The sequence below is a fragment of the Mesoplodon densirostris genome, chromosome 8, assembly GCF_025265405.1.
Source record: "Mesoplodon densirostris isolate mMesDen1 chromosome 8, mMesDen1 primary haplotype, whole genome shotgun sequence".
Taxonomy (NCBI): domain Eukaryota; kingdom Metazoa; phylum Chordata; class Mammalia; order Artiodactyla; family Ziphiidae; genus Mesoplodon; species Mesoplodon densirostris.
Window position 1 is genome coordinate 61,864,450 of NC_082668.1, and position 25,453 is coordinate 61,889,902.

At 34.6% G+C, this 25,453-nt stretch overlaps 1 protein-coding gene across 1 annotated transcript in view; it reads right to left on the bottom strand.

Annotated features, from left to right (window-relative positions):
• LRP1B (LDL receptor related protein 1B) overlaps window positions 1-25,453 on the bottom strand; it is a 1,545,691-nt gene that overhangs the window by 511,165 nt on the left and 1,009,073 nt on the right. The window contains exons 36-37 of the mRNA XM_060105953.1: window positions 10,701-10,835; window positions 9,993-10,122 (exon numbers count right to left, since the gene is read on the bottom strand). Coding sequence (XP_059961936.1) covers window positions 9,993-10,122; window positions 10,701-10,835 — 265 coding nt within the window. The remainder of the gene's footprint in view (window positions 1-9,992; window positions 10,123-10,700; window positions 10,836-25,453) is intronic.

Genomic DNA, 25,453 nt, shown 5'->3' on the forward strand with positions numbered 1-25,453 from the left:
TTTCAGTATATAATATTTGATGTTTCCCTAGAATCTATGAATTTTCCTATGAAATATTTAACACTGAGATAGATGCCTATGGCCTAGATTCATAGTGCTCATGAGTTGATCTGGAATTCTTAAAATATTATACAGAAAATTTTAATTTGTTTCCTGAACCCCAAACCATCTTATATATCAGTCATATGCAACATATCCTAGATATCCCATGTCAAAACACACTGAGGAGATTTCTATAGGCAAATAGAGAAAGGAATATCTTAAACTTCTCTTTTACCCTTTACCACATTTTTATTGGTCAGATCCCTTAAGAAATTAGGAAAAGGTCTTACAGTTTTGTGTGGCTATTGCTGGTCTCCATTTGACATAGCTTTGGTGGTCAGGGCCAGGGGCTCCCTCTTACAATGGGAAGTGGCATGACCTTTCTGGGTTCTCTTTCTCCTCCACCAGCTCAGAGCTGCAGTGATAGCCCAGGGCATTTTTGATAATTTCTAGTCCTTCTTTTCTCATTTTAGCAGGAGAGGTAAGGTCCAAGGTTTATGTTTAGAGGTTAAGAAATGAGAACAAAGCATACTGGAAAAAAGTAGATGAGACCTAACTATCTTTGAAAGAAGAATGTCTACAGTAGAATTTTTTGGAAAATTCCTAGTGAAAAATAGTATCACACTTTTCTTTCATTTGTCCTTATATTTTTTATGCCTCAGAGACCTGTAGAAAAAGGTGGCTGTGATTTGGGGAATAATTGTGGTATTTTTGAATTACTTGACCATCATGGTATATTAATATCATAAACTATCACCCTGATTCCACCACTATTTCTATCGCATATCAAATTTAATTCCTTCTTTTTTATATGTTACCTCATCTTCAGTTGCAAGATACATTGATACTTTAGGAGATGGTGTTAAGCTAGGCTATACTTTTGCTATCTCAACAGATGTTAAACTGTCATTCAAGACCTTCTGTATATTACTGAGCATATTCCAAAAGCATATATGTATATATAGTCAATGAAAGACCATTTAACAATATGTACTTTTTGAACACCAAAATACCATGTAAAGCTGAATCTTTGCCATGGAAAGAAACACTTTTCAGAAAGTTATTTATGGTTGCAGAGATATAAAGCTAAATTAAGAGAGGCAATGTAGATCCTACTGCCTAACAAGAAAAAAAAATCACAGAGTATTTGCATTTCACTTAGAGATCATACATCATGGGAGGTTAACCAGCTTCTTCGGTATCATACTGTGACTTTTTATGCATCTTTTTTTTTTTAATTGTAGGTAGAAAATGACTTTTTAGCATAAAGAGATTACATTTTAATTTTTTTAAAGAGGGTGAGGCCTTACCAAAAAAATAAAGAAGTCAACAGAGGGGAGAAACTGAATTTTCAAGCTGAACTAAATTCATATACACTTTCTATTTTGCATATGGCTACATTTTAAAAGACCTCAAGTCTCCATTGCTCAAAAACAGGCTTCATGCCCACTTTTCAAGGGACATTTATATCTTGGATCAGCTAATTTACTCCATTATGGTTCACCTTTTCTCTTGGCAATACCACCTGCCATGTTTTTACATCAAACAGAATATTAAAATGCTGTACTTTATTCCTATGATATGAATTTTAACACTTAAATGTCTATGTAATATTACCTGGAAATCAGTGTTTGATTACCAGGTAAAAGTTATTCAAATTTTTACATAGAGTCGTCATTTATAAGCCCTTGCCCCCACCCCAAACTCATCAGTAAACATGTATATAAGGTATTAGAAGACACATATCACTAATGTTTCCAAGCAGTAATAAACATTTCCTGAAAATAAACCTAATATTTGAAAAGGTATATCAATTCTTAACTATGAATCCTGAAAAATATCTATCCATGTGACAATATTGAAGAAAAGTTTTTAAGAAGAAATGAAGACAGAGAGAAACACTATTTAAAATATTGTTATACATGTCAAAGATTTCTTGTTCTGTGGGATGAAATGTAAATCTTGTTTGGGGGGCTCAAAATTAATAAATCAAAAGTGCTTACTGAGATCCTCTGGCTAAGTCAGTGCTGAGCTTGGAGTCACAATGGAGAGAAATGGAAAACCTAAGAGACCGCTGGAGATAAGGAATGACAGGATTTACAGACAGATGGAAATAGGTGATGAAAACCTATGGAAAGTCTGAAGTAAGTTTCAATCTTGTCAGGATGAAAGAACCATGATAACACAAAAAGAGATGCCATGGTTAGAAAAGAAAGTCAGTAGATGAAAATTAGGAGGACATGGTAAGTTTCAGTGACAGTTGGATGTTCAAATAAATCATTCCTAAAGGAAATTGTAAATATAATTAAAGGAATAAAGATGAAATATTGGATGTAATGTAGTGATTAATGTCAGAAACATGAAAATATGTTTAAAAGATAAATATAGCAAGAGAGAAAATAGCATATAGAGCTTTAAGTGAGGAGAAAGATGCTCAGAAGAGAAATACAATGCTCAGAGGAAATACATGGAAGGGGTCAAAGAGAACAAGAAAACTCAGAGTTAAAGAAGGTAACAGAAAAAATAACCTCTTGAGTGGATAAATGATGGAGAAATGTCAAGGAGAAGGCAAGGGGTGTGAAAAAAACTCTGGAAAACAAAATCTGGATTTGGCTATGGATAAATTTAGAAATTCCTGGAAAGAACTAAAGCTGAAAATTCATTTCAGAAGTTAAGTGAGGAGAGATTTACTTCTATTCTAAGAAGTTGAGAAGTAAACATGCAGAGAGAAATAAGACAGTATTTTTCTTTTCAAATAAGAGGGATCCAAGCTTATTTGAAAGCAAAGCGAAAGGCTTCATTGAAAGTAATAAGTTAAAGATGATCGAATAGAAAAGAACAGTTACTGCAATGAGATGCCTGAGGAAATAGATGCTATCATGTCCAGAATAAAAGTGAAGTAGATTTAAGTAAGAAAAAAACAAAACTTTCTCTGAGGTTATATGCACTTATTTCAAAACATTCACATTATGAATTTGTAGATTCCATTTTCCCTTACCATCACATAGTCACTCTATTACAATTAACCACCAAATCCATTTAACTGCTTTACTAATCTCTGACAACTTTGCCATCTTCTCCCTTCTAGCAGACATACTTAGGGACTTTATGGCTCATGTTGTTGATCGTATGAACATCCCAGTTCCTGGTTCCTCATCTTATCTGTTCCAGGGACCTTCATCTCTCTTTTGCCTCTGCCTTACATTACTCTGATCTGTTCTTGGTTTCCCTCCATTTCATCACTGATTTCTAGACCTCACCTCCTGATTAGCAACTCATAGTTATTCCCTTAAAATTGCCAACTTTGAATCTGTCACCACCTGCTCCTTGTGTGGCCCATTTTTCCCCATTATTTTGCTACTGCTAAGTTGCTGAGCACTATTACTCAAGGTCATATAAATACCCCATTAGATTCTAGAAATCCATTCCAGCTGCAGTCATGTTGCTTGGAATCCTTTTATTAGTATTGTACTTTATTCATATTCTATTCACCACAATAGTTTCACCAAAATTTACTTATTCATTTAAAGCTGCTAACTCTACTCATATCATCTATGAGTTTCTTCAATTTCACTAATTTTAACCACTAAAATATGTTCTATTGCTATACTCTATCTCTTTCACTTCATCTCCAAAAAGAGAAGAGAACTTTCCCGAATTTAATCCTCCCATTTAAATTTACCTCATTTAATCTTCCCAATAACCAAAAATGATATAAGCATTTGAGATCAAGATACTTCAAAAGATCCCAAAGGTAGGAAATGTCCAAGCTGGGCTTCCAAACCATAGTGGACACTGTTGGTGCTGCACTTAGACATCCTCAGATCTTGTTTCCTATTTCTGTGTACTCCAGTGCCCAGCTCCTGTGTCCTTTTGTTTTTAGTAGTTCACATAGCCAACTTTCTTCAGAGGACAGTTACTAGAATCTCTTCTTTCACAAGTAGTGCTGAGAGCCAGAAATCTTGGGAGTGTAAGTCTCCCCAGGGTTATTGCCCTTATCCAGTGAATAACTGGGTGGGAGTTCAAAGTCAAGCTCCCTTGCTAAGTGAGGTTTACCCTCCAAAGCTTTAAAAGGCATGTCTGAGGTCTGGACTTTGCTCACAGTTGATCCTTTGCTTGGTCCCTTTCTATCTGGCTTCTTCTGACTTGAATTCTCATTCCAGGATCTGTTTTTTTAGAGATAACCTGATTTTTAAAAACTATTTATTTATTTATTTTTGGCTGTGTTGGGTCTTCGTTGCTGTGCGCAGGCTTTCTCTAGTGCAGAGAGCAGGGGCTACTCTTCGTTGTGGTGTGCGGGCGTCTCACTGCGGTGGCTTCTCTTGTGGAGCACGGGCTCTAGGCACACGGGCTTCAGTAGTTGTGGCACGTGGGCTCAGCAGTTGTGGCTCATGGACTCTAGAGTGCAGGCTCAGTAGCTGTGGGGCACAGGCTTAGTTGTTCCATGGCATGTGGGATCTTCCTGGACCAGGGATCAAACCCATGTCCCCTGAATTGGCAGGCAGATTCTTAACCACCCCGCCACCAGGGAAGTCCCGAAATACCCGATTTAAGACGAAAATCTTATCTATCTGCTATCTGTCCTCCATTCTTCCTGTTCCGTTCTATTGCTACTTCCTTGACAAGGCTCCTCCTACACTCCTTGGAATCTATCTTCTCTTTACATGCATTTTCTTCCACTCCTCTGCCTATGAATATGTGCCCATACTCCCTGACCCCATACTAAGAAAAACTTTCTGTGTGCTCTACTACATTCTCAATAAACTTTCTATTTTTTCTTTTCTTTCATTGTCAAAGTTTCTGTCACTGTAGTCTAAATATGCTGGCTCTACTTTCTAATTATCTTTCACTTATTAATTCTTTATATTTGGCTTCTGCTCTTGTCAGTTTCCTGAAATTCATAACAATTAAATATGTCATCCTGATCATCAATTGCATGTTGTTTTCTGCTTTTCTCTCTCCTAATCTCTTTCCTGCAGGCACATTCTTCTTCCTAAAACTCTTCCCTTGATTTCTATGATACAGTGATTTCCTGAGGACTTGAAGTGGCTTTTTTCCTCTTTATTTCTTTTGCCTTATTGTTAATTTTCTTTTTTCTCCTCTTAATCATATTATCTCCTAACTGCAAACATTCTTCATTTTTGTCCTTAGACTTCTTTTTCCTTGGATAATTTCATCTACTACCATGATTTATTGAAGAGCCTGTACTCTTTTGGAATAAGTAGGAATGACTTTATACTTATCCAACTCCTGATTCTATTTATACTCTACTAAATATCTCTTCTCCAGAATTTGCTATCTCAGGAAGAATCCATGACCTCCAAGAGAATTCTATTTAAAAACAGAATGATATTGTTAAGATTCATTCTCATGCAAAAAAGACTAGATCTTTCTAAATCCAAACTTAAATCTCATATCTATTTTAAAATCTTCTTCCCTCTTTCCAACTTTGATCTGAATCCTTGTGGCCTGAGGTCTTGCCATGAAAAAGTCACACAGTTTTTCCATTTACTGCTCTTTTCTATTTATTTTAGCTTCCCACATATATTTGCCTCTAAGTCTCTCCATTTCTTGGTTTGAGGGCTGAGAAAGAACCTTCCCCCTCCTCCATAACACTCTCCCTTGGATAATAAAGAACCATATCTAAGAATTACTTAATTTAAAGACTGCTACAACTTCAATAAACTCTCATTATACTTTTGATCTTTGCTTATGTGGATTGTTTGGGGCCAGAGGGAAGGGTTAGGAGAGAGGGTCCAGGACCAGTTTCACTTGGTAAACTGGGGATGGAGTTTTAAAACGTGGGGAATCCCATTGCCAACTTTATGGTCCCAACTTATCTTTGAGCTACATTACCTACTCTTCCCTACATGTACCTTATATACTTTTGTTCTTGGCAGTGGCCTTTGCTTTGCCACTACCAATTTTTTAATTATTCTATTCTTCATATAAAATATTCCCACTCCATCTCAGAAATGTTTCTCCTTCAGGTTTCCTCAATAAAGACTCTCATAATCACCACCACTGCTGCTACTACCCTCACTTTTACTATCTACTATAATCACATGCTATCTCCTTTTTCTGAAAATTTAATGTAATTTTATAATAGCTGTATGAAAATTTTCACTTTAACATGAAATTTAGATATGAGATTTAAGCTTGAGTTATATCAATCTAGTGTTCTTATGCCCCCCAAATTAGTCTTACTTTACATTATGAGACTTTTTTTAACTGAAGTTCTGTACTTGTTTAAACTAAAAGTTTAAACAGAAAACCTGTTGTGAACAGAAGCTACATCTTATTTATACCATCACACTTTACAGTGTCCACTTGTGTCTTTCACATAGCCAGTAGTCCTATTTTGTCAAGATGTACTGAATTAAAGGCTGAGGAGGAGACAGAGATGTCCTTACATGACCTGGTTCCCAGTGCATAGCACTCGAGGAGTGTTCATTGAATAAACTGAAAAAAAGTGAAGTACTTGTGGGTTTCTTTGCCTGATGTCCTCAATCATCCTAGAGAGAAGTTAAGTATAGTTATATGCTAAGATGACTGTACAAAAGATACTTAAGAAGGTCTGAAATAACAACTTGAGGGCATAGACTAGTCTTTAATAGAATGCAAAAGAAAACTACAGAGCAACTAGTTAGCAGCAAGAGGCCTGTTAAATTGAACTGCATGAATCGATAATAGGTCAGGCACAAGATGTTCTCTACAATAAAATGAAGTGTTGGACTTATTATAAATATGACGGGAAGAAATTCTTTATTCAAAACAAACCCATTTCCTACGTATCTATGATATTTCATAACATTCAAATTATATTTGTTCCTACCATCAGAATAATTATTCATAGTCCAGCAATTGATCTTTTTTTTTCCACTGAGGGAATAATGATTTATTGCTTAATTGTAAAGTATGAATGAAAAAGAGATTTAAAAAATATCATCACATTAGAAGAGGACATTTTTATATTCAAATTTACAGGTATGATGTGGACACACTAAACTGAGTGCTGTGTTTTGTTCTTGGAACTAAACAAAATTATACCTTCCCTCAACATTCTTAATATGTACTGGCAAGTGTCCATGGGCATGCAGTGGTAGGTAAGAGAATGTACGGGGGAAGTCAGACCCAACTCAAAAATTTTTAAAAACTTTCCTAATTTTCCCAGCATTTTCTCATTATTGTTTGTTCTCTCATTATAGCTCTAATCTTTACATTTTTATTATAATTTTATGCTAAAACTGTTAAAACTGTTTTCTTATATGCTTGATATTTTTGGTAATTAATTTCTGTAATGCTTAACACTATATATGTGTGTATGTATATGTAAACATGTTACATAACACACACACATACATACACAGACACATAATATAGCATAATCTTTGGAGTTTAGAGAAACCTAACTCTCCCACATATCATATTAATGATAGAGTAATATATTTTAAATTGCTGACTCAGTTTCCTTATCTGTTAAGTGGAGGAAATAACACCACTCTAGGTTTGTTGTAAGCTTTTAAACAGAATGAAAGGGGACCTACTGGTGAGTTCTGAGCAAAGCAGTAACAGCTACTTACATTTTGGAAGGATAATTAGGCCACTACATGAAGAATAGACTGTAGGAATAACAAGGTAGAAGATGGTAAACCACAATCCAGAAATGTTGGTAAGAATGACAACGACTCAGACTAGGGTGGTAGCAATGAAAATTGTGAGAAGTAGGTAAAGCATAAATGTAGTTTGAAGCCAAAGGTAACAGAATTCCTGGTATATTGAACATAGGATATGTGAGAGAGATACCAAAGATGTCATATTATCTCTTCAAAATTCATCTCAAATCATCCCTAGTACTAATAGAAATTCAGTTTGTTCAGATATTCAGAGTATACTATTTGGTCTGGGACCTTATCCTAGCCCAGCTGATGAAACATAACTTGTCTAAATATGTCAAGATATTATCTTCCCTTTGGCTATTGACTGATCTAAGGATGGGCATGTAACCCATTTCTGGCTAAGAAAAAAACAAAGGGATTAACACAAAGACCTTTCTCTCCCCAAATAAAACAATAGAGTCTAGCAAGAAAAAGGTTTTCTCCTATCCCCTTCTCTTTCCTTAGGTGTAAACATACTCTCTGAGGATATATCAAGTGTGCTCTAACAATGGGGCCTTAACATCAAGCATAAGACAAAATATAACCTAGTAAAGGTGGTAGTTGAAAAGGGAGAAAGAAAATCTATAGATTTAACACATTCTAGTTAAATTTTAATATGCATCCAAGAGCAATCCTAACAAATGCAGCTTTTCAATTTTTATATTGTAATCTTAGTTTTAGCTTGAAGCATGACAAATTTTTTGGCATTATTTTTCTCTCTTTTATTAACCTTCTTTGTTTCCTCTTTCACTGTACTGATAGTATGACTTAATTTTATAGCATTTGTCAAGAAAGTGAAGACAGTAATGACACTGGAAAAAGCACATACAACATATAACAAATAGGAAAGAATGTAGATTTTCGTGAGAGTTGATTTGATGTTTTACATAGATTGACTTCATCCTAAATCAGTGTTCCTTATACTTATCTAATACACCTTTGTGTGACCACCATGGCTTCACTTTTTTCCACTCCAAAAGACACAGGAGTTTTATTAACATAAAAAAAAACCACTTTAAAAAACCTCTAAAATAAAGTAATAGTAGCAATGCAAGAAATGCAATAGTGAGGAGTAATATAAAATTTTATAATAGGACTGCTTTTTTATTATTGTATCAGTCAACAACTTATTCCTTACCAACCACTGTAGCAAGCTCTGAGGATAGAGAAATAAACCAAAGACACATGGCTCTTCTCATCGAGTTTTACTAAAGAATACAGACATTACCCAGTCCAGTGAAAAACAGTGCATAGTACAGTAAAGCAAATAAATATAAATAAGCAAATATAATTTATAAAAATGAAAGTACTGGGTGCTTCGGTGTCATATAACAGAATGTCTGTTTGTAAAACCAGGAAAAGATAAATAAAATTTATCAAGGTGAAAGTAAGAAGGAGAACATTGCAGGTAAAGGGAAGAAGCTGTTCAAAGACAGAGTGGAAGAGAATAGGAAATATTTGAAAACATTTCAAAAAACTAAGAAGTCCAACAGAGACTGAGATAGCAAAGAGGCAGGAGCAGGAGTTTGAGGCTGAAAATTTACATAGGGCCTGATGAAGAAGAATCGTAACAGAAATTTTGGATTCTGGTGAGGTTAGAAGATCAATCGGGAAGTTATGGCAGGGGTATCTGTGTAGCACAAGAACAGATTTAATCAGGGTGGAGGTAGTGAAGATGGAGGGTGGTAGATTGATAATATCTGGAAGAAAAAAATCAGCAGAATTTGGTGTCAGCTTGAATTCATTTCAATGTTAGATATGTACAGTTTGGATGTCCTAATGGAAAAATGGTACCGTCAAGAAGACAGGTAGACATACTTATCTGGATCTCAAGAAGAAGAAGAAGAAGAAAAAAAAAAAAAAAGCTTGGGATGAACATGTTGATATGGCAATTATAGATACATAAATGGAAATTAAAGCTTTAGAAATATTGGAGAACGAGTTTGGCTATCAAATGGTTCTTTCATTCATTTGGCAAAAAATTGAGTACATAATATGTAAACAGTTCTAGGACAGAACTTTAAATTGATAATCTAGAAAAATGTTGGTGTATCATTTGGATTTACACACACATTAAAGGACGGCATAATAAATATGAACCTATCAAATATGTACTGAAATATACATGACAAAGTGAAAATAAACTTTTCCTTCTGCTTAGCTAAGATATTTTTGAGATTTGTTTCAGACATTATGACTAAAACTAAATATTAATATCAATTTCTGGATTTTTCTTTTAACGAAAGTTAAGTCACTTAAAATGCCCAAAATATATGTAAACGTTAAACTTACCCTTTTTCTGGGTGCACAGCTATAGATCTTGGTTGATCCAGGCCTTGGGAAATAATTACATAACGAAAAGAGCCACTGAGTCTTGCAACTTCAATTAAGTTGAAACCATGATCCGTCCAATATATGTTACCTAGAAGAAACACAAACATGTTTATAATACAATTATGAGAAAAACTTATTTATTAATTAAGCGAAAATTAACTTTCTGAGCATTCACATGACTATTAAGAAATCATTTACTTCTGATATTCTTTTTTAATATGTGCAGCTCCTAAGCAGAAAGCTATAAATAAACTAATATGCAAATATTACTTAATCTCACATGTCTATGGTTTAAACCATATAATGATACATTTATATGTTAAAAATAAATTGAAATTTCTCTCACCTGAGGAAGGGCTCTATTTTCATTTTCTACTAGCTTCAGGCAAAAGAGAACTTCTAACACTTTTGTTTACCAGCCTCGTGGGGCTCTCAGGAGATCTGGGCAAAGTTAATACTACATAATCTACTTCTACATAAAAACACTTATCCAAAGGCTCAAAAGCATTAGAAAGAGTGAAGCCAAAAACAAAAGAGGCTATTTACCCCTGTGGCTAGAAGTACAAAAAAAACCTGTTGTGAGTCAGAAGCAGCATTTTTATGAAGCAGATTGAGCCACTAACAATATAGGTGTGAAACAAAAACAGAGAAAGCCATGGATGATACCAGCAATCCAGTCAATAGCTATCCCTTCCACTCTTCCCAAGCCATTGGTGATGATATCTTCTTTCCAAGTCTGATCTCTTTTAGCTCGGCTAATTTTATTGAAGCCCATGTCTGTCCAGTAGATGGTATCATTTTCTATGGATAAAACAGAAAAAAAAAACATACACAAACACACTATAAAAGGGATCGATATACGTATTAGGAGCACATTGCATCAGCATTTTGGGGTTATCATCCTGGGTGTGCTGGAGTATAAGTGTTCTTCAGGAAAATTTATTAACAAAAATGGTAAGAAAGATATTAAAACCACATGAGAGAACCTAGTCAAATGTTTTAAAGCATTTTTGAAATATATGTGGAAACAGTCTATCACATCCTTTTTATTTTTTCTTCATTTTCCTATTCATTTTAACTCAATAAATACTTATCCCCCATGAATTTGCAATCTTGATATCAAACCAAATTATTTTGGACTACAGTTTATCTTTTAACATCTATTCTTATGTCTGAGCTCTACATATAAAGAGAATACTACTGGCGATAATCAACAAAGTCTCAAAGTAGAGAGAGAATGGAAAGAAACATAAGGGCATTTTAAATATACCAAGGGTGTTTTATGTATAAGGTCATTCAAAATATATAAAGCCTTAAAAATACCTTATCAACTAATTATTCCTTCCCTTATCAACTAATTATTCCTTCTGAGGTACTAGTTTCCCAAATGTCAACTACAAACCCTGTGCATTCTTTTTCAAACTTTCTTTGTACAAATTGGTTTAAGAATACTTGAAGAATGGTTCTATGCTATCATAGAGTCTTTAAATAACAGTGCTTTTTGAATATTTGGATGAAAAATGTGCCTAAAGACTATAAATGAAATATATGTGCATGCATATGCATAAAGGGTAGCAATTATAGATCAATGATGTTAAATACAGCCACTAGAAAGACACTGGGGACAAATCATTAAATAATAAATTTGCCACCAACTAAGTAAGTGTTTGTTTGTGTTGTGACCTACATGGGCATTTGAAGAACAAATCCTTTAAGACCAATATAATTTCCATCTGGCACAGAGACAGACTATGGAAATAAAGAAAAAGCAATTAGCATAATAAAGCCATTTATCAGTAAGTTTGGGGATTCTATTTCAAATGAAATATAGTCTAAATTCTATTACCTGTCTGGGGAAGAATTCCAAATAGCCCCTGTTCCCAACAATGGTTAAGTCAGATACACACTTGCGTGAATCAGAGCAGAGATACCATTTTCAAATATATATCTGGAGGGTTTTCCTGGTGGCGCAGTGGTTGAGAGTCTGCCTGCCGATGCAGGGGACATGGGTTCGTGTCCCAGTCTGGGAAGATCCCACATGCCACGGATTGGCTGGGCCCATAAGCCATGGCCGCTGAGCCTGCACGTCCAGAGCCTGTGCTCCGCAATGGAAGAGGCTACAACAGTGAAAGGCCCACATACAAAAGAAAAAAAAAAAAAAAATATATATATATATATATATATATATATAATCTGGAAAGCAAGGACTTGTTTCATTTTTCCAGTTTTGTCAAACTATCAGTTGATATGTTTTCATGATTGAAAGAGTGAATCAATCAACAAAAATAAGCATCATTTTTGTATAAATATTAAGCATTATATGAAGAGTCCTATTCTCTTCTGCTAACATTAGATCCATATATCCAACTGCCTACATTGTATCTCCACTTGTATGTAAGAAAAGGCAATCTTGATTGCAAAAGACCAATTTTGGATTTCTACCTGAAACGTTCCTCTCTCTCAGTCTTCCATATGGCAGCTCCCCATGCCTTGGTGGTATGATGGAAGGCACCTCCATCCTTTGTTGCTTGGGCTAAAAACCTCATATTGTCCTTGATCACTTTTCCTCACACTTCACATCTAATCCATCACCAACTACTCTCATCTTCAACCTATAACCAAATATTTTGGCTCTTCTTATTCTTCTTTCAAATCAGATCCCTCATCCCACCACTTCTCACACTCTCCACTTATAATCCAAGCCATTATTAACTCTTGTCTGAAGTATTGCAATAACCTCTAGCTTAGTTCCAGCTTCCACTTTTGCCTCAGGACTCCTTTCCTCATGAGCCTTTTCTCTACTGAGGGTACACTGTCACCCTATTAAAAAGTAAATAAGATAATTTCTTTCCTCTCCACTCAAACTTTCTAATCATTTTCCATCTCATCCAATGTAAAAGTAAAGTTCCTTCCCAAGACCTTCAAGATCTACCCACATCCTTCAAGTCTCTTTCACCTACTATCCTTCTACTCTCCCCCCTCTAGTAATAAGACCTTCCTCGTCCTAAAACAAACCAAATGCTGTTCAGTCTAAGGTTCTTTACATCACTTTTTCTTCTGCTTGGAATGTTCTTTTCCCAGCTATCTGCACAGCTCTGTCTTAGCTCAAGTATTCCTTCTTACTGAAACTTTCCCTGACTGCTCTCTACAGAAATTATTTCCTTGCCATGCTCCATTTCCCTTACAAACCTATTTTTCTCTGTAGCATTTTTTACTGTCAAACACATTACGTATTTATTGGTTTGTTTGTTTAGTGTCTGTATTGTCTCATAGAAATATAATCTCTTTGAGGGCTGGGACTTAATTTTGCTCACTGCCCAATCCCTGGCACCTAGAATAGTGCCTGGTACATAGTAAGCTCAAAGTAAACATCTGGTGAATAAATGAATGAATGTGGTGTGCTGTACAAAGACTGGTTGGGAGGGTATACAAGGAAGACAAAGCTCTTACTGTGAGAAAGTTTATAAGCTAATTAAGGAACAGAAGGTATGCACATGAAAAATGACTAACAATTCACAATAGTGTAGCAGGAGCAGCATATAAGTAGTAAAGACAGGCATTTTTATGAGTTCAAAGAAGACATTAACAACAGTCTTCACAAGTATTAGAAAAAAAGGACACTAAATATTTATGTGACCCTTACTTTTCTATTTCTCTCTAATAGCTTTGCCAGTCCTGCAAAATTTTATTTAGTATAATTAGGAAGCATTTTTTTCTCACATATGCCACTACATCTTGTGCATACTTTTATTATCATATTGAGCTGAAATTGCATCTTTGTATTTCTTCTTAGAAATTGACTGTGAGTTATATCATAGGTAGGGACTGCAATAGACCCAACATTCACCAAGGCAGTCACAAGTGCAGTAGACATTTCATGAATATTCACTATGTGAATAATAGATTAATTTGTAATGCTGAGGCTATCTCTACATGATCAAGTCCACTAGATTACAGCACTGAAGGAATGGAGATGTTTCCTTACACTCTTTTATTACTTATATTTGGGATATTAGCAAGCAAATCAATCATGTAGTGGTGCATTAAGGAGGACCAAGAGGATAGAATAATTAAATCACTCATTTTCATCCAAATCTCCTTTCCTTGTTTTTCACATACACATTGCACACCTCCACGCTCTAAATGGAATAAGTTCACTAAGATATAAGAATATGTCTTCTAATATCTGGGAATATCTGTAAAATATACATAAGGTAGGTCAAGAGTGTTTTAATTATAATAGAATAAGGTGGAAAGATGATAAAATTTTACCACAAACCTTAAAGATACAAAGTGGAAATACATATAAAGACAGAAAGGGAAGAAAGACTATCACAACTGTGTTCTGACACTTCTTCCAAAATATGATTTTTTTAACTTTAATTATCCCCATTCAACAGATACTTACATAATACTTAGTGTGTGCTAAGCATCCATATAGGCATAGGAGTACGGTGTTGAACATGACAGTCCCTGAAATCGTAGATTTTACTTCTGGAGTTGAATTTAAAATAAACTATCCTAAGACATATGACAATAAGTAACATATAATTATAAACTATGTACCTATTTTGGACACTCAGACTGTATTCAATTTCTGACTACTATGAACAATGATATGAACATTCTCATCCATGTCTTATAGAGGACATACAGTGTCATTTCTATTGGGTACATAAACAGAGGTAGAATTGCTGAGTCATAGAATGGCTTTAGTAGGTAGGGCTTATTTTAATACAGTAATACATTAATTAATTATCTGAAACAATTTTCCCCGAAATAATAATCTACACTATAGACCTTCTACAACTACTGTTGAACTCCACCACCCTCTTCATATCTGGCTGATTCAACCATGAAGACCTCCTACTACAGAAGAACATGCAAGAAATTCTAGATTCTCTTATTTCCAGGAACTAGCCACCATGCTTATTTACCTTGGTTCATAGTGTTTACCTTGTTAGATAAGAAAAGCAAATGACTAGAGTAGTATGCTTAGTGAAATAAGTCAGACAGAGAAATACAAATATTCTGTTATCATTTAAATATGGAATCTAAAAAATAAAACAAATGAATGTATATAGCAAAACAGAAATGGATTCACAGATATAGAAAACAAACTAGTGGATACCAGTGGCAAGAGGAAAGTGGGGAGGGGCAAGATAGAGGTATGGGATAAAGAGATAACAAACTACTATGTATAAAATAGATTAGTAACAGGATATATTATACAGCACAGGGAATTATAGCCACTATTTTGTAATAACTTTACATGGAGTATGATTTATAGAAATATTGAATCACTATGTTATCTATCTGAAACTAACATAATATTGTAAATCAACTATACATCAATAATAAATAAATAAATAAAAATATGTAACTAAATGGGCATGGTTATATTCCAATAAAATTTTATTTACAAAAAAAATTACTTAAGGACAATTCCAAAGTACTAAAATTTACAAATCTGACTAGCTCAATTTATCTACTCAGTTTTTTTGTTTCTATCCTGCTGGACCCATTATACTCTATCCCATACTTTAAAAATAAAAACAGTTATGCTCAATCCCAAAAGTTAACTTATGGAAAATTCTATATAAAGTGTGTTCTGGTTTCTTGATAAACTTCAGTGTTGGGTTCTAGAGAATTTTTTACCTATGGCTATTCAACAGTTGTCAACAGATACACTCCTTACTACCTTATAGAGAAAGCTGTCAGGATTTTGTTGCTATATTTTTAGGTTTTGTTTTTATATACAAATAAGATTTGGCTGTATGAAGCCAGTACAAGCTCTTGGTATCAATGCTTACACTGAACCTGCACTTTAACTCTGCTGCAATCAAAATGAACAATGTCCCTCGCCCCACTCTAACCACCAACTCTTACTTGGACTTCAGATATTTGCTACCACTTTCAGATGAGCTGGTGGCTGACACCTTTCTTATTTTAAAGTCAAATATAAGCATTCTCCATGTGTTTACTGGCTTTTTAAATTTTTTTCATTTTTTTGCTACTTATCAGCAGTGACCTTAATAGACAGGCCCCCCAAAAAATTGTTTCTGCATTCTCAAAGGCTGCTTTCAAGCCCCACATCCATTAATTCCTCTAGTTTAGCTGAGACTGTGGTTTCCAAACTGATTTTTTTTTTCTAAAACTTTGACAGATATGACAGTTACCTCTAATTCAAACTCTGTTTTTTATACTTTCAAAAATCATCTTCTCTAATATTTGGAAAGAAGACACTTTATAATATCACTCCTGCATTTTCCAATCATCATGTGTCTCAATGTAATATTTTGTTTCTGTTCTGTGTCATTTCAGCCCAGATACAGGACTCAGTTTTTTCTCCTTAATCCATGTCTTACTCTCCCACCCATATCATGTGCAGAACTATACATACAAGCTTGAAATACAAACAGTGCAGTAGAATTCATGGAGGCATGGGATATGAAGATTTATTATCGTAACATAAAAGCTTCAAATTGAAAATCAAATGTCCTTATTCTAAAAGGCGCCCTGGCCACCCCACCACAGGCATTTTTTCAGTGGCAGCTTCATATTGGGCCCCAGCCTCACACCTTATCCTCAGCTCCTCCCCTCCTCTCTCATCTCAATTTATCATCCCCGCCCCTTTCTGGTTAGCCACTCATCAAAAAGAAGCCCTCTCTAATCATTGCTCCCATTCTCAGCAACAGGTCAGCCTTTAAATAATTTAAATTTCTTAGCTCTCAAATGGCTGGCTGCCCACTAGAATTGCCCGGGGAAGTTTTAAAAGGAAGATGCAGTCACGCCTTAGAGATTTAAAATTGCTTAGTCTGGAATAGTTTGCAGGTTGAGAATTACTAGTTAACCTGTCAAAGATACAGATAAGAAGAAAAAAACTTGTTATTTAACAGGGTCCAAGATCTTGAGAAGGAGATTTCTATTATAAAATGCTACTCCCCACTACATCCCATGGTAACCCCCATTACAATCTCATTGTTATTAATGTCTCATTGCCAAAGGGATTTTCAAGGGGAGAAGAGGGAGAAAAGAGCTTGATATAACCTCCAGAATATCAGCTTTGGGGGAGGTATTTTTTTTCTCCAGTTTGGGGAGGGCTTTAACTTGAAAAAAAAATTTTAAAAAAATTGTTTACTTGATTCTGATATGCCACGGGCCCCAGATCTGTTAGAAATTACTGTTCTGCAATCTATGCCTGAATCAGGTCAAATTATAAGGTAGCTCATAGGGAGATTACTTTGCTTTGATGCTTCTCCATTCCCAATAAGCTGGCTTTTACTGAACTATGTTTGTATCCTAGGCTACCGGTATGTATTCTTTGCTTGGTTTTTTTTTTTTTGGTTTTTTTTTTTTTTGATTATATAGACATTGTGAGCCCTGAAATTGATTATGTTCCTCTTCCTGCACTGGTTGTTAGAAATATAAAAATTAAATTTGCTGCAAACTTCTAGCAAAAATATAGACTTCTACAATGTGATCTTATCTCTCGTTTCATGTTTCTTTTTCCCTAATTTTTCTCTTGGCACTCATTTGTTCCATCTTAATCGTTCATCTCATTGAAATTCCTGCATTTTTGGGAAGCTACATAAAATGATTCTTAGAACTAAATAAGATATTATATATATATAAAATATATATAAAACATATACATGTTTTAATATATCAAATCATATGTTATAGACAAGTCACTTCAAAGTTGAGTAAACACACTCTAGGGAACAACTAGAAAAATTAAGAAAATCCAAGGCAGTGCAAGAAAATGTTAAAATTGTAGTTTTTACTTTTTGTCCCTTATCCTTTTAAAATTTCTATTTGGGTATATATTTTATAATGTATTCAGTCATAATATGTAATACAGTAATAATATATATTCTTTATAAGTAAATAATTTTAATAAAATAATAAATAAATAAATAAATAAAGAGTGAGATCTCTTTTTGTTTAACTAGTAAGTTGTCTGATAAAAATGAAAGGTTTAGTACTACCAGTGCAGCTGCTACTTTCCAGTCATGCCCCATTTTTGACACATTCTGTGCCATGGTTCACCAGTTGAAACCTCTGGAGCAGACTATGATGTTATAGAAACTGAGAGGAAAGCAAGGTCGAAGTCAAGGTCATCAGGGAAGATTTCATGGAAGAAGTGAGGCTTTGGCAGATCCTTGAAGACTGGAGAGCATTTGGATTAGGAAAGATGCACAATATAGTTCCTAGAAACCTAGTTTAGAGAAAGAACCAATTTAATAAATGCAATCACCTTCATAATAGGAGTGGGGGAACAACAAGATCATTTCAGGAAGAGTTGTGAGCAAAAGCTGTGATGACAGCCAGTTCTGAATTATCAGATGCCTGGGAACAGATAAGAATTAAGTTGTACTTTCTATTCTTTTCCAATTTTGAAATCATTTTTTCAAATATTTTGCAGGTTAATAATGACCCAAGTTCTTATTCCATAATAAAAGGGATTCAATAATAAAGTGTTAATGAATTACATTTGTTTCTTTCATTTTGAGAAAGGCAAATCAATACAAACACTAATGGGCAATTTTCCTACAGTAACAAATCAGCAAGAACTCCATCTTGTGAGTAAATAAAATAAAATCTGCAGACTTCAAAGGTTTTAGATATCTTAATCCCCTTAAGGTACAATGTTATGAAACCTTAGATAATGTACATTCTCTTTTAAATTACTCTTTTATCAAGTAAGAAATATATGCCTGCCTAGCTTTTGTGTCCTGAATGAAATTTGCATTAAACATAATTATTATAAAAGCAATTCCATTTTCAGGTTTTGAACTGTTTCCTCTCAGGGTAACAAAAAGAATCTTTCACATTTTCTTAAGCATTCACTGTTTTTTCTCTTCAAAGCAATTGCACTGTGCTGTTTTTCATATGCATTAAGTTAGTTCTCACAGCCCTTATGTGCCTAATTTTGACTTTCAGGTAACATATGAGAACTAAAATGTCCTGTCACGCTCTCATCTTTTTCACATTTGGAGAGGACCGATGGCAGCTCCAAGGAGAAATTGTTTTAATTTATTCTGTTTTACACTTCCAAAACTAAGCTGTAAAATTGAGACAGCATATTGAGTAGATATATCTTCAGGGGACACCTACTCAGACATTTATTCAGGAAACCATCAACCTGTTTCAGAAAACAATGACATTTTGTACCACTTTTATTTTTGAATAGGGAAAAGGCAGAATCTTGTTCCTCAAATGCTTGATTTCTATATTATACCTCAAATTAATAAATCAGACAAAAATGGAGTATAAACTTTAAAAACAGGATTTTCCAGCAAATAAGTTTGGATTTCTTTTTTCTTCATTAACTCTGGTGGAAAAAAAAAAATTCCTTACTTAAGAAGTTTACTAAAGAGAGGAATGTAGCATAATAACTAACATCTTGCATACTGTGTCCTGATTGCCTGAGTTATAGATCCCAGTTCTACTACTTAAAGGCTCTATGACATGGGAAAGTTCCTTAACCTTTCCATTCAGTTTTCCAATATGTAAATTGGGAATAATAGAGTTGCTGTGAGGATAAATAAATAAATGCTTTGTTACAGTACTTGATGTCTAGTGCATAATATACATAATAAAGTATCAACTATTAAAATTAAAAATACAGAGTATATAACAAAATGAAAGGTATACTAACTAATAAATTTGGCAATTTTGTATGCTTTTGAAGTTTTAATGTGGTTTTAGTTTAACATACTACCAACTTTATAAATGTGAAACTAGACAGAAAATATTTTAATATTTCCTCTCTAAAAGGACAAACATCTAATATGAATTATTATCATCTAAGGAAATAACAAAAACAGTAGAAAATTTATTGAAAGCAAACACTCAGCATTGCTATATATTTTCAAAGCCAACTAGCTATGAATTATTTATATTAAAAGTTAACATTGATTTGGATGCATAGTGACATCTCATATTTTCAGGAAGGCAAAGTTAAGTTTACTATTGAAAGTTATACAGAAAATTTGCTCTAAAGATTACTTGACATTGTCAGTGTTTATTGTACTTAAAAGGCAGGCCAAAAAAATTTTTTTTTCAGAATAGAGTTATTATTAACACTGTTAAAGAATCAATATAATTTCTGTCCTCAATGGCTGTCTTAAATGTCTATGCATATCACATATATGACAGACAGATGTTTAAGAATCTTATGATATAATTATTTTCTAGTTTGACTTTACTGTTATTGAATCATAGCTAACATGATAATAAAACACAGTATATAAATGTGCTCTGACAGGGAGATCAGCTCGGTGCTTTGTGTCCACCTAGAGGGGTGGGATAGAGAGGGTGGGAGGGAGATGAAAGAGGGAGGAGATGTGGGGATGGATGTATATATATATAGCTGATTCACTTTGTTATACAGCAGAAACTAACACAACATTGTAAAGCAATTATACTCCAATAAAGATGTTAAAAAAAAAATGTGTTCTGAGCTTTCAGAAAAAAGTACAATGAACAAATTCTTGCTAAAAAATAAAAAAAATGTATATCAATACTTTTTGAAGGCTAAGTGTATTCTAGGGGATACCAAAATGACCAAGAAGCCTCCTTCAATCTTCCCAGAGAACCAATCACCCTCTTGTAAGTACTTGGTAGTCATCTATATCACCTACCATTTTATAGTAAGTCACAGTTGTTTCTCAACCTATACTGAGAGTACATGAAAAGGAAGGCTCCATATAATCTTTCTAGTTAGCTCCTGAGAAGCCAGTGCATTACTTTGGACTGTAATGATATAAAAGCTCAGTGAATGAATAACCTAGCATGGCTGCATGCCTTCATGACATAAAAAAGTTCAAATTCATTATGTCAGAAGATAAACCTACCAGAGCTGCCCTAAATCCACTCTGTGCTCTCTCTAAGTTGATGGGACGAACAGACTCCTCATCACCCAAAGATCTGAGCATTGTCCTTGATCCCTTCTGCATCTATTTACCACCACATCCAGTGAATCACCAAGTCCCGTACGTTTTAACTCCTTTTATTTATTTATTTATTTCAATCTGCATGTACCACTAGAGTTTCATTCAGGTCCTTACCATCTCTCTTCTGAATGGTTGTAACAGCCTCCTAAATTTTTTTAAATTCCTACAATTTTATCCTCCTCAAACCCATTCTCACAACTATCAGGGCAACTTAGTTAAAATGCAAATCAGACCTTCTCACTTACCACTGGTCATGTTCCTAGGTTTCTCATGACCTCGAATGAAGTTCAGATTCCTCAGTAAGTCATATGAGGACATCTATGATCAAGAACAGTGGCCTCCAAACTTTTCTGATGAGTAAAATAATTTGAGTATTCACTCTCTCTGCCTACATAATATGTGTTAATCCATTATACATGTAAACACATATACAACATGCAAAAATATACATTTTAAAAAGGTATAAGAAAAAATTAAATATCAATAATTTTAATACGTTTTCCCCTATATTTGACGACATTATTCAGTTACAGGACATGCACCTTGCTTCCCTCTTGGGTAAGATTCAGCCCGTCGTACTTCTTGGGTTTTGTCTAGTGCACTTCCTGCCTCAGGCTTGACTCTAGCAGCACTGCCCTAGTTGTAACTGCCTTCACTCTCACTCTCAGTACACACACCCATCATATCACTTCTCATCTCTATGCCTTTTCTTATGTCATTTATTTTGCACCTCATTACCCAGGAAACTATTATTCAGACAATAAGACTCATGCATTCCTCCTCCAGGAAGGCTTCTTGATTATTCCAGTCTAGTTCATCATCCTCCTTGTTGCTTTCATAATAACTTGTACTTATCTCTATAGTTGTACTTAACTCAGAGTATTGCACAGCTCCCTTTTATGCATCTTCCTTTCCAATAGACTGAACCCGGTTTTTGTTCATTATGGATTCACAATGTCTATCTCCAGCTTTCCATACGTGATATTTGAATACATGTAATATTCAATTAACAACAATTCAAATTGAATAAAGTAATGGTAAAAACAATAGTGTTAAAATCAGAGTATTATATAGAGCAAAGAAGTGTAAGATAAAATATAATTTGCTCAGAGGATAGGAAATAATTTCCTAAGGTAGTAACACTTTAGCTGATTATTGAATCAGTTAAAGAATGAATATGCATTGTGTCCTATTAATGAAACTATATATTCCCTCCTATGACAAAATATTAAATTAAGGTGGCAGGATATCATTATAGTAATTATTTTAAAATAAATTTCATTATATATCAACTGTTAGTTAAATGAGCAAAATGTGATTTCACAAAGTTTAAGCTTGAGTCAGCACTTTCTGAAATTTTGAATATTTAAAATTACAACAGTGTTTGACAAGCTATACACAAAAAGACATAGTATTTGTCTCATATTGTCCAGTACAACTTAATAATGAAATTATATGATGTCTTGAATTTACTTGAATTAGATGAAACAAATTGGTCATGAATTGATACAGGTGATGGGCGTGGAGTGGTAGGGGGAGTTCATTATACTCTTCCCTCTACTTTTTTTTTTTTGAACATTTCCATAGTAAAAGGTTAAACAGTGCTCCACCAGCTTGAAAAGAAGTCTTCATTTTAATAACCATTCCTAAACAGATTCAGAAGATTTTATGATAATAAAATATGTCAAAAATCTCTAATCTTTAATATAATTTAATTGGATAACACTCAGTATTCTACCCATTCAGTAAACTAAGAAACTCCAACAATTGCAGCAAAATTTTACCAGAACTATGCTATATTAACCACAAAGTTTGCATTTTAGGAATGAAGAAATACTTGAAAAAACAAACAAAACCTTGAAGCAAAGAAGGTATTCATATGAGCTAGGCTTTGGAGGGTACATATTAGAAATAGTCATATTCTTGCTCTTAGCAGAATGAGGAACAAATTTACTAAAAACAGTCTTAGAGCAGCTCAGGCAAAGGGTGATTTTTCACCTCAATTAAACCATGCTTATGCTGATGAGAGGTTAAAGATTATATCAGAAAACTATCTACAATGAAACAGAAAAAAAAAATCCCATATCAGCTTAAATTATGAAGTAAGTGAAGAGAGATGTAATTTTATAAGAAATAATAATAAGGTAGGCTCAGACATTCTGAAAAATGTAATACATCCTAGGGAGATAAAGAAAAACAAGACTCCTTAAGAAATTTTGATTCAGTGAGAATACAAATGAAATAGTTTTAGAAAGCTAGTGATAGAACATCTTAAGAAGGGTCGATCAAGGACAGAACTTTTTCTGAAGTAGCTAACTTGAAATGTTTCCAATTATCAAAGAAGAGACAGAACAATTTTCTCTATATATGTATATTCTGTGTGTGTGTATGTGTGTGTGTGTATGTGTGTATCCTTCCTTCCTGCTATATTACCTTGAGCTTCAAGCCTCTTAGATGTTAAAAGGTAAACTGTGACAAACTAGTAGATAATTGGATAGGAGTCTACAGAAGGAAACTCTAGTGCTTCAGGAAATGTAGTGAGTGACTAAGTGGGCCTGCAGTCTTCCCTTGGACTTCAAATTGAATGAATGCATGCCATGATGAAGTCTTTAAGACACGTATGAAGAAGGTCTTCCTATAAATCCCACAATATATGTCTTCTTTTGTTGCTGTTGTTTTATCCCAATGTATGAAATTTGATGATTAGATCACAAAGTTAAATAATGAAAACTATGCCCACAAAAAGCTATGTACAAGAAAGTCCAAAGCTTTTTCCATATGAGCCACAAACTAGAAATATACAAAGACATTAATCAATGGAAGAATAGATAAATAGGCTATGGTATATTCACACAATGGGATATTACTCAACAATAAAAAGAAACACACTACTAACACAGGCAACGGTATGATGGATCTCAAAAATATTGTCTGAAGGGAAAGAAACAAGACACAAAAGAATACGTATTATGTGATTCCACTTAAATAAACTTCTAGAGTTGGCAAAACTAACATATGGTGCTAAAAATCAGATCAGTGATTGCTTCTGAGGATAGTGCATTAAGAATTAAAAGATGGGGCTTCCCTGGTGGTGCAGTGGTTGAAAGTCCGCCTGCCGATGCAGGGGATGCGGGTTCGTGCCCCGGTCTGAGAAGATCCCACATGCCGTGGAGCGGCTGGGCCCGTGAGCCATGGCCACTGAGCCTGCGCGTCCGGAGCCTGTGCTCCGCAATGGGAGAGGCCACAACAGTGAGAGGCCCGTGTACCGCAAAAAAAAAAAAAAAAAAAAAAAAAAAAAGAATTAAAAGATGAAACCAATACTCTAAATGACCCACTGGAGAATTTTGTGCTTTCCTTCTCTGCAACTCTGGATTCTGTAGGGTTGGAGCTCCTGGTTGCAAAGGGGATACACTTTTGCCAAAGGACCATGGCAAGGGTCCCATTGAACTACAAGCTACAGCTGCTGCCGAGAGACTTTGCACTTCTTGTGTCTAGGGATCAGCAGGTGAAAAGAGAAGCCTCCAAACCAGTATGGACCCTGAGCAACATGAGGAAGTAGGGCTGCTTTCATACTATACAGCCAGGGACGAGTATGTATGGAACCTGAGTCATTCAATCAGGAGCCTTCTAGTACTTTCCCTGAAAAGACACACGCAGAAAACCCAGTCTGAGAAGTATGACCAAGGATTCAGACCCTTTAGAAATTAAGGTTTGGGTCACACCATCAGATAAGCCTCCAGTCGTATCTGGTTGGCAGAGAGAATTAAAGATTGGATTATTGCTGTGAAGTTACTCATACGGAACAAGAAGTAGAAGATAAGGAGTCAAGTTCCACCCAAATATCAGGGAATTTACTTCTCAGCCAGCTTGGATCACAGGACTGCAGCCCCACCAGCCTCCTTACTAGTTCAACATATCAACACACTTCTATCTTAGGGCTTACAATGCCTGTGCTTTCCAATGAATCTGTGCAGGATTCACTTTTCTTTAATTCAAGCTAAAATTCACCTCTCAAAGTTTTCCCTGGACACACAATCTAAAATAGCGCCACTTTGAATCTTTCACTCTTTAAACTGCTTTTCCTTCTTAGCACTTAAAACTGTCTGACATCAAATTATATTGGGGGGGATGGTGTTGGTGAGTATCTGTGATCTAGTTTTCCTACTAGGATATAAGCTCCATGTGAACAGAGATGTCAGTTTTGTTTCTGCTGCAACTTCAGTATGTAGAAGAGTGTTTGGCACAAAGTAGACGCTCAAGATTGTTGGGCCAATGAAACTGGCTAATGAATAACAGCACAATTCAGTAATAATATTGGATTTCCAATTATTTGCTGCCTAAAAAGAATAAATTCAAATATATCATTATTTTTCAAACTAAAAAAGAAATGATTTCAGTAGTAGAAAAAAGTAAACAGGACACAGAGTGCTCACTTTTACTGAGAAAACTCTTAGAAGC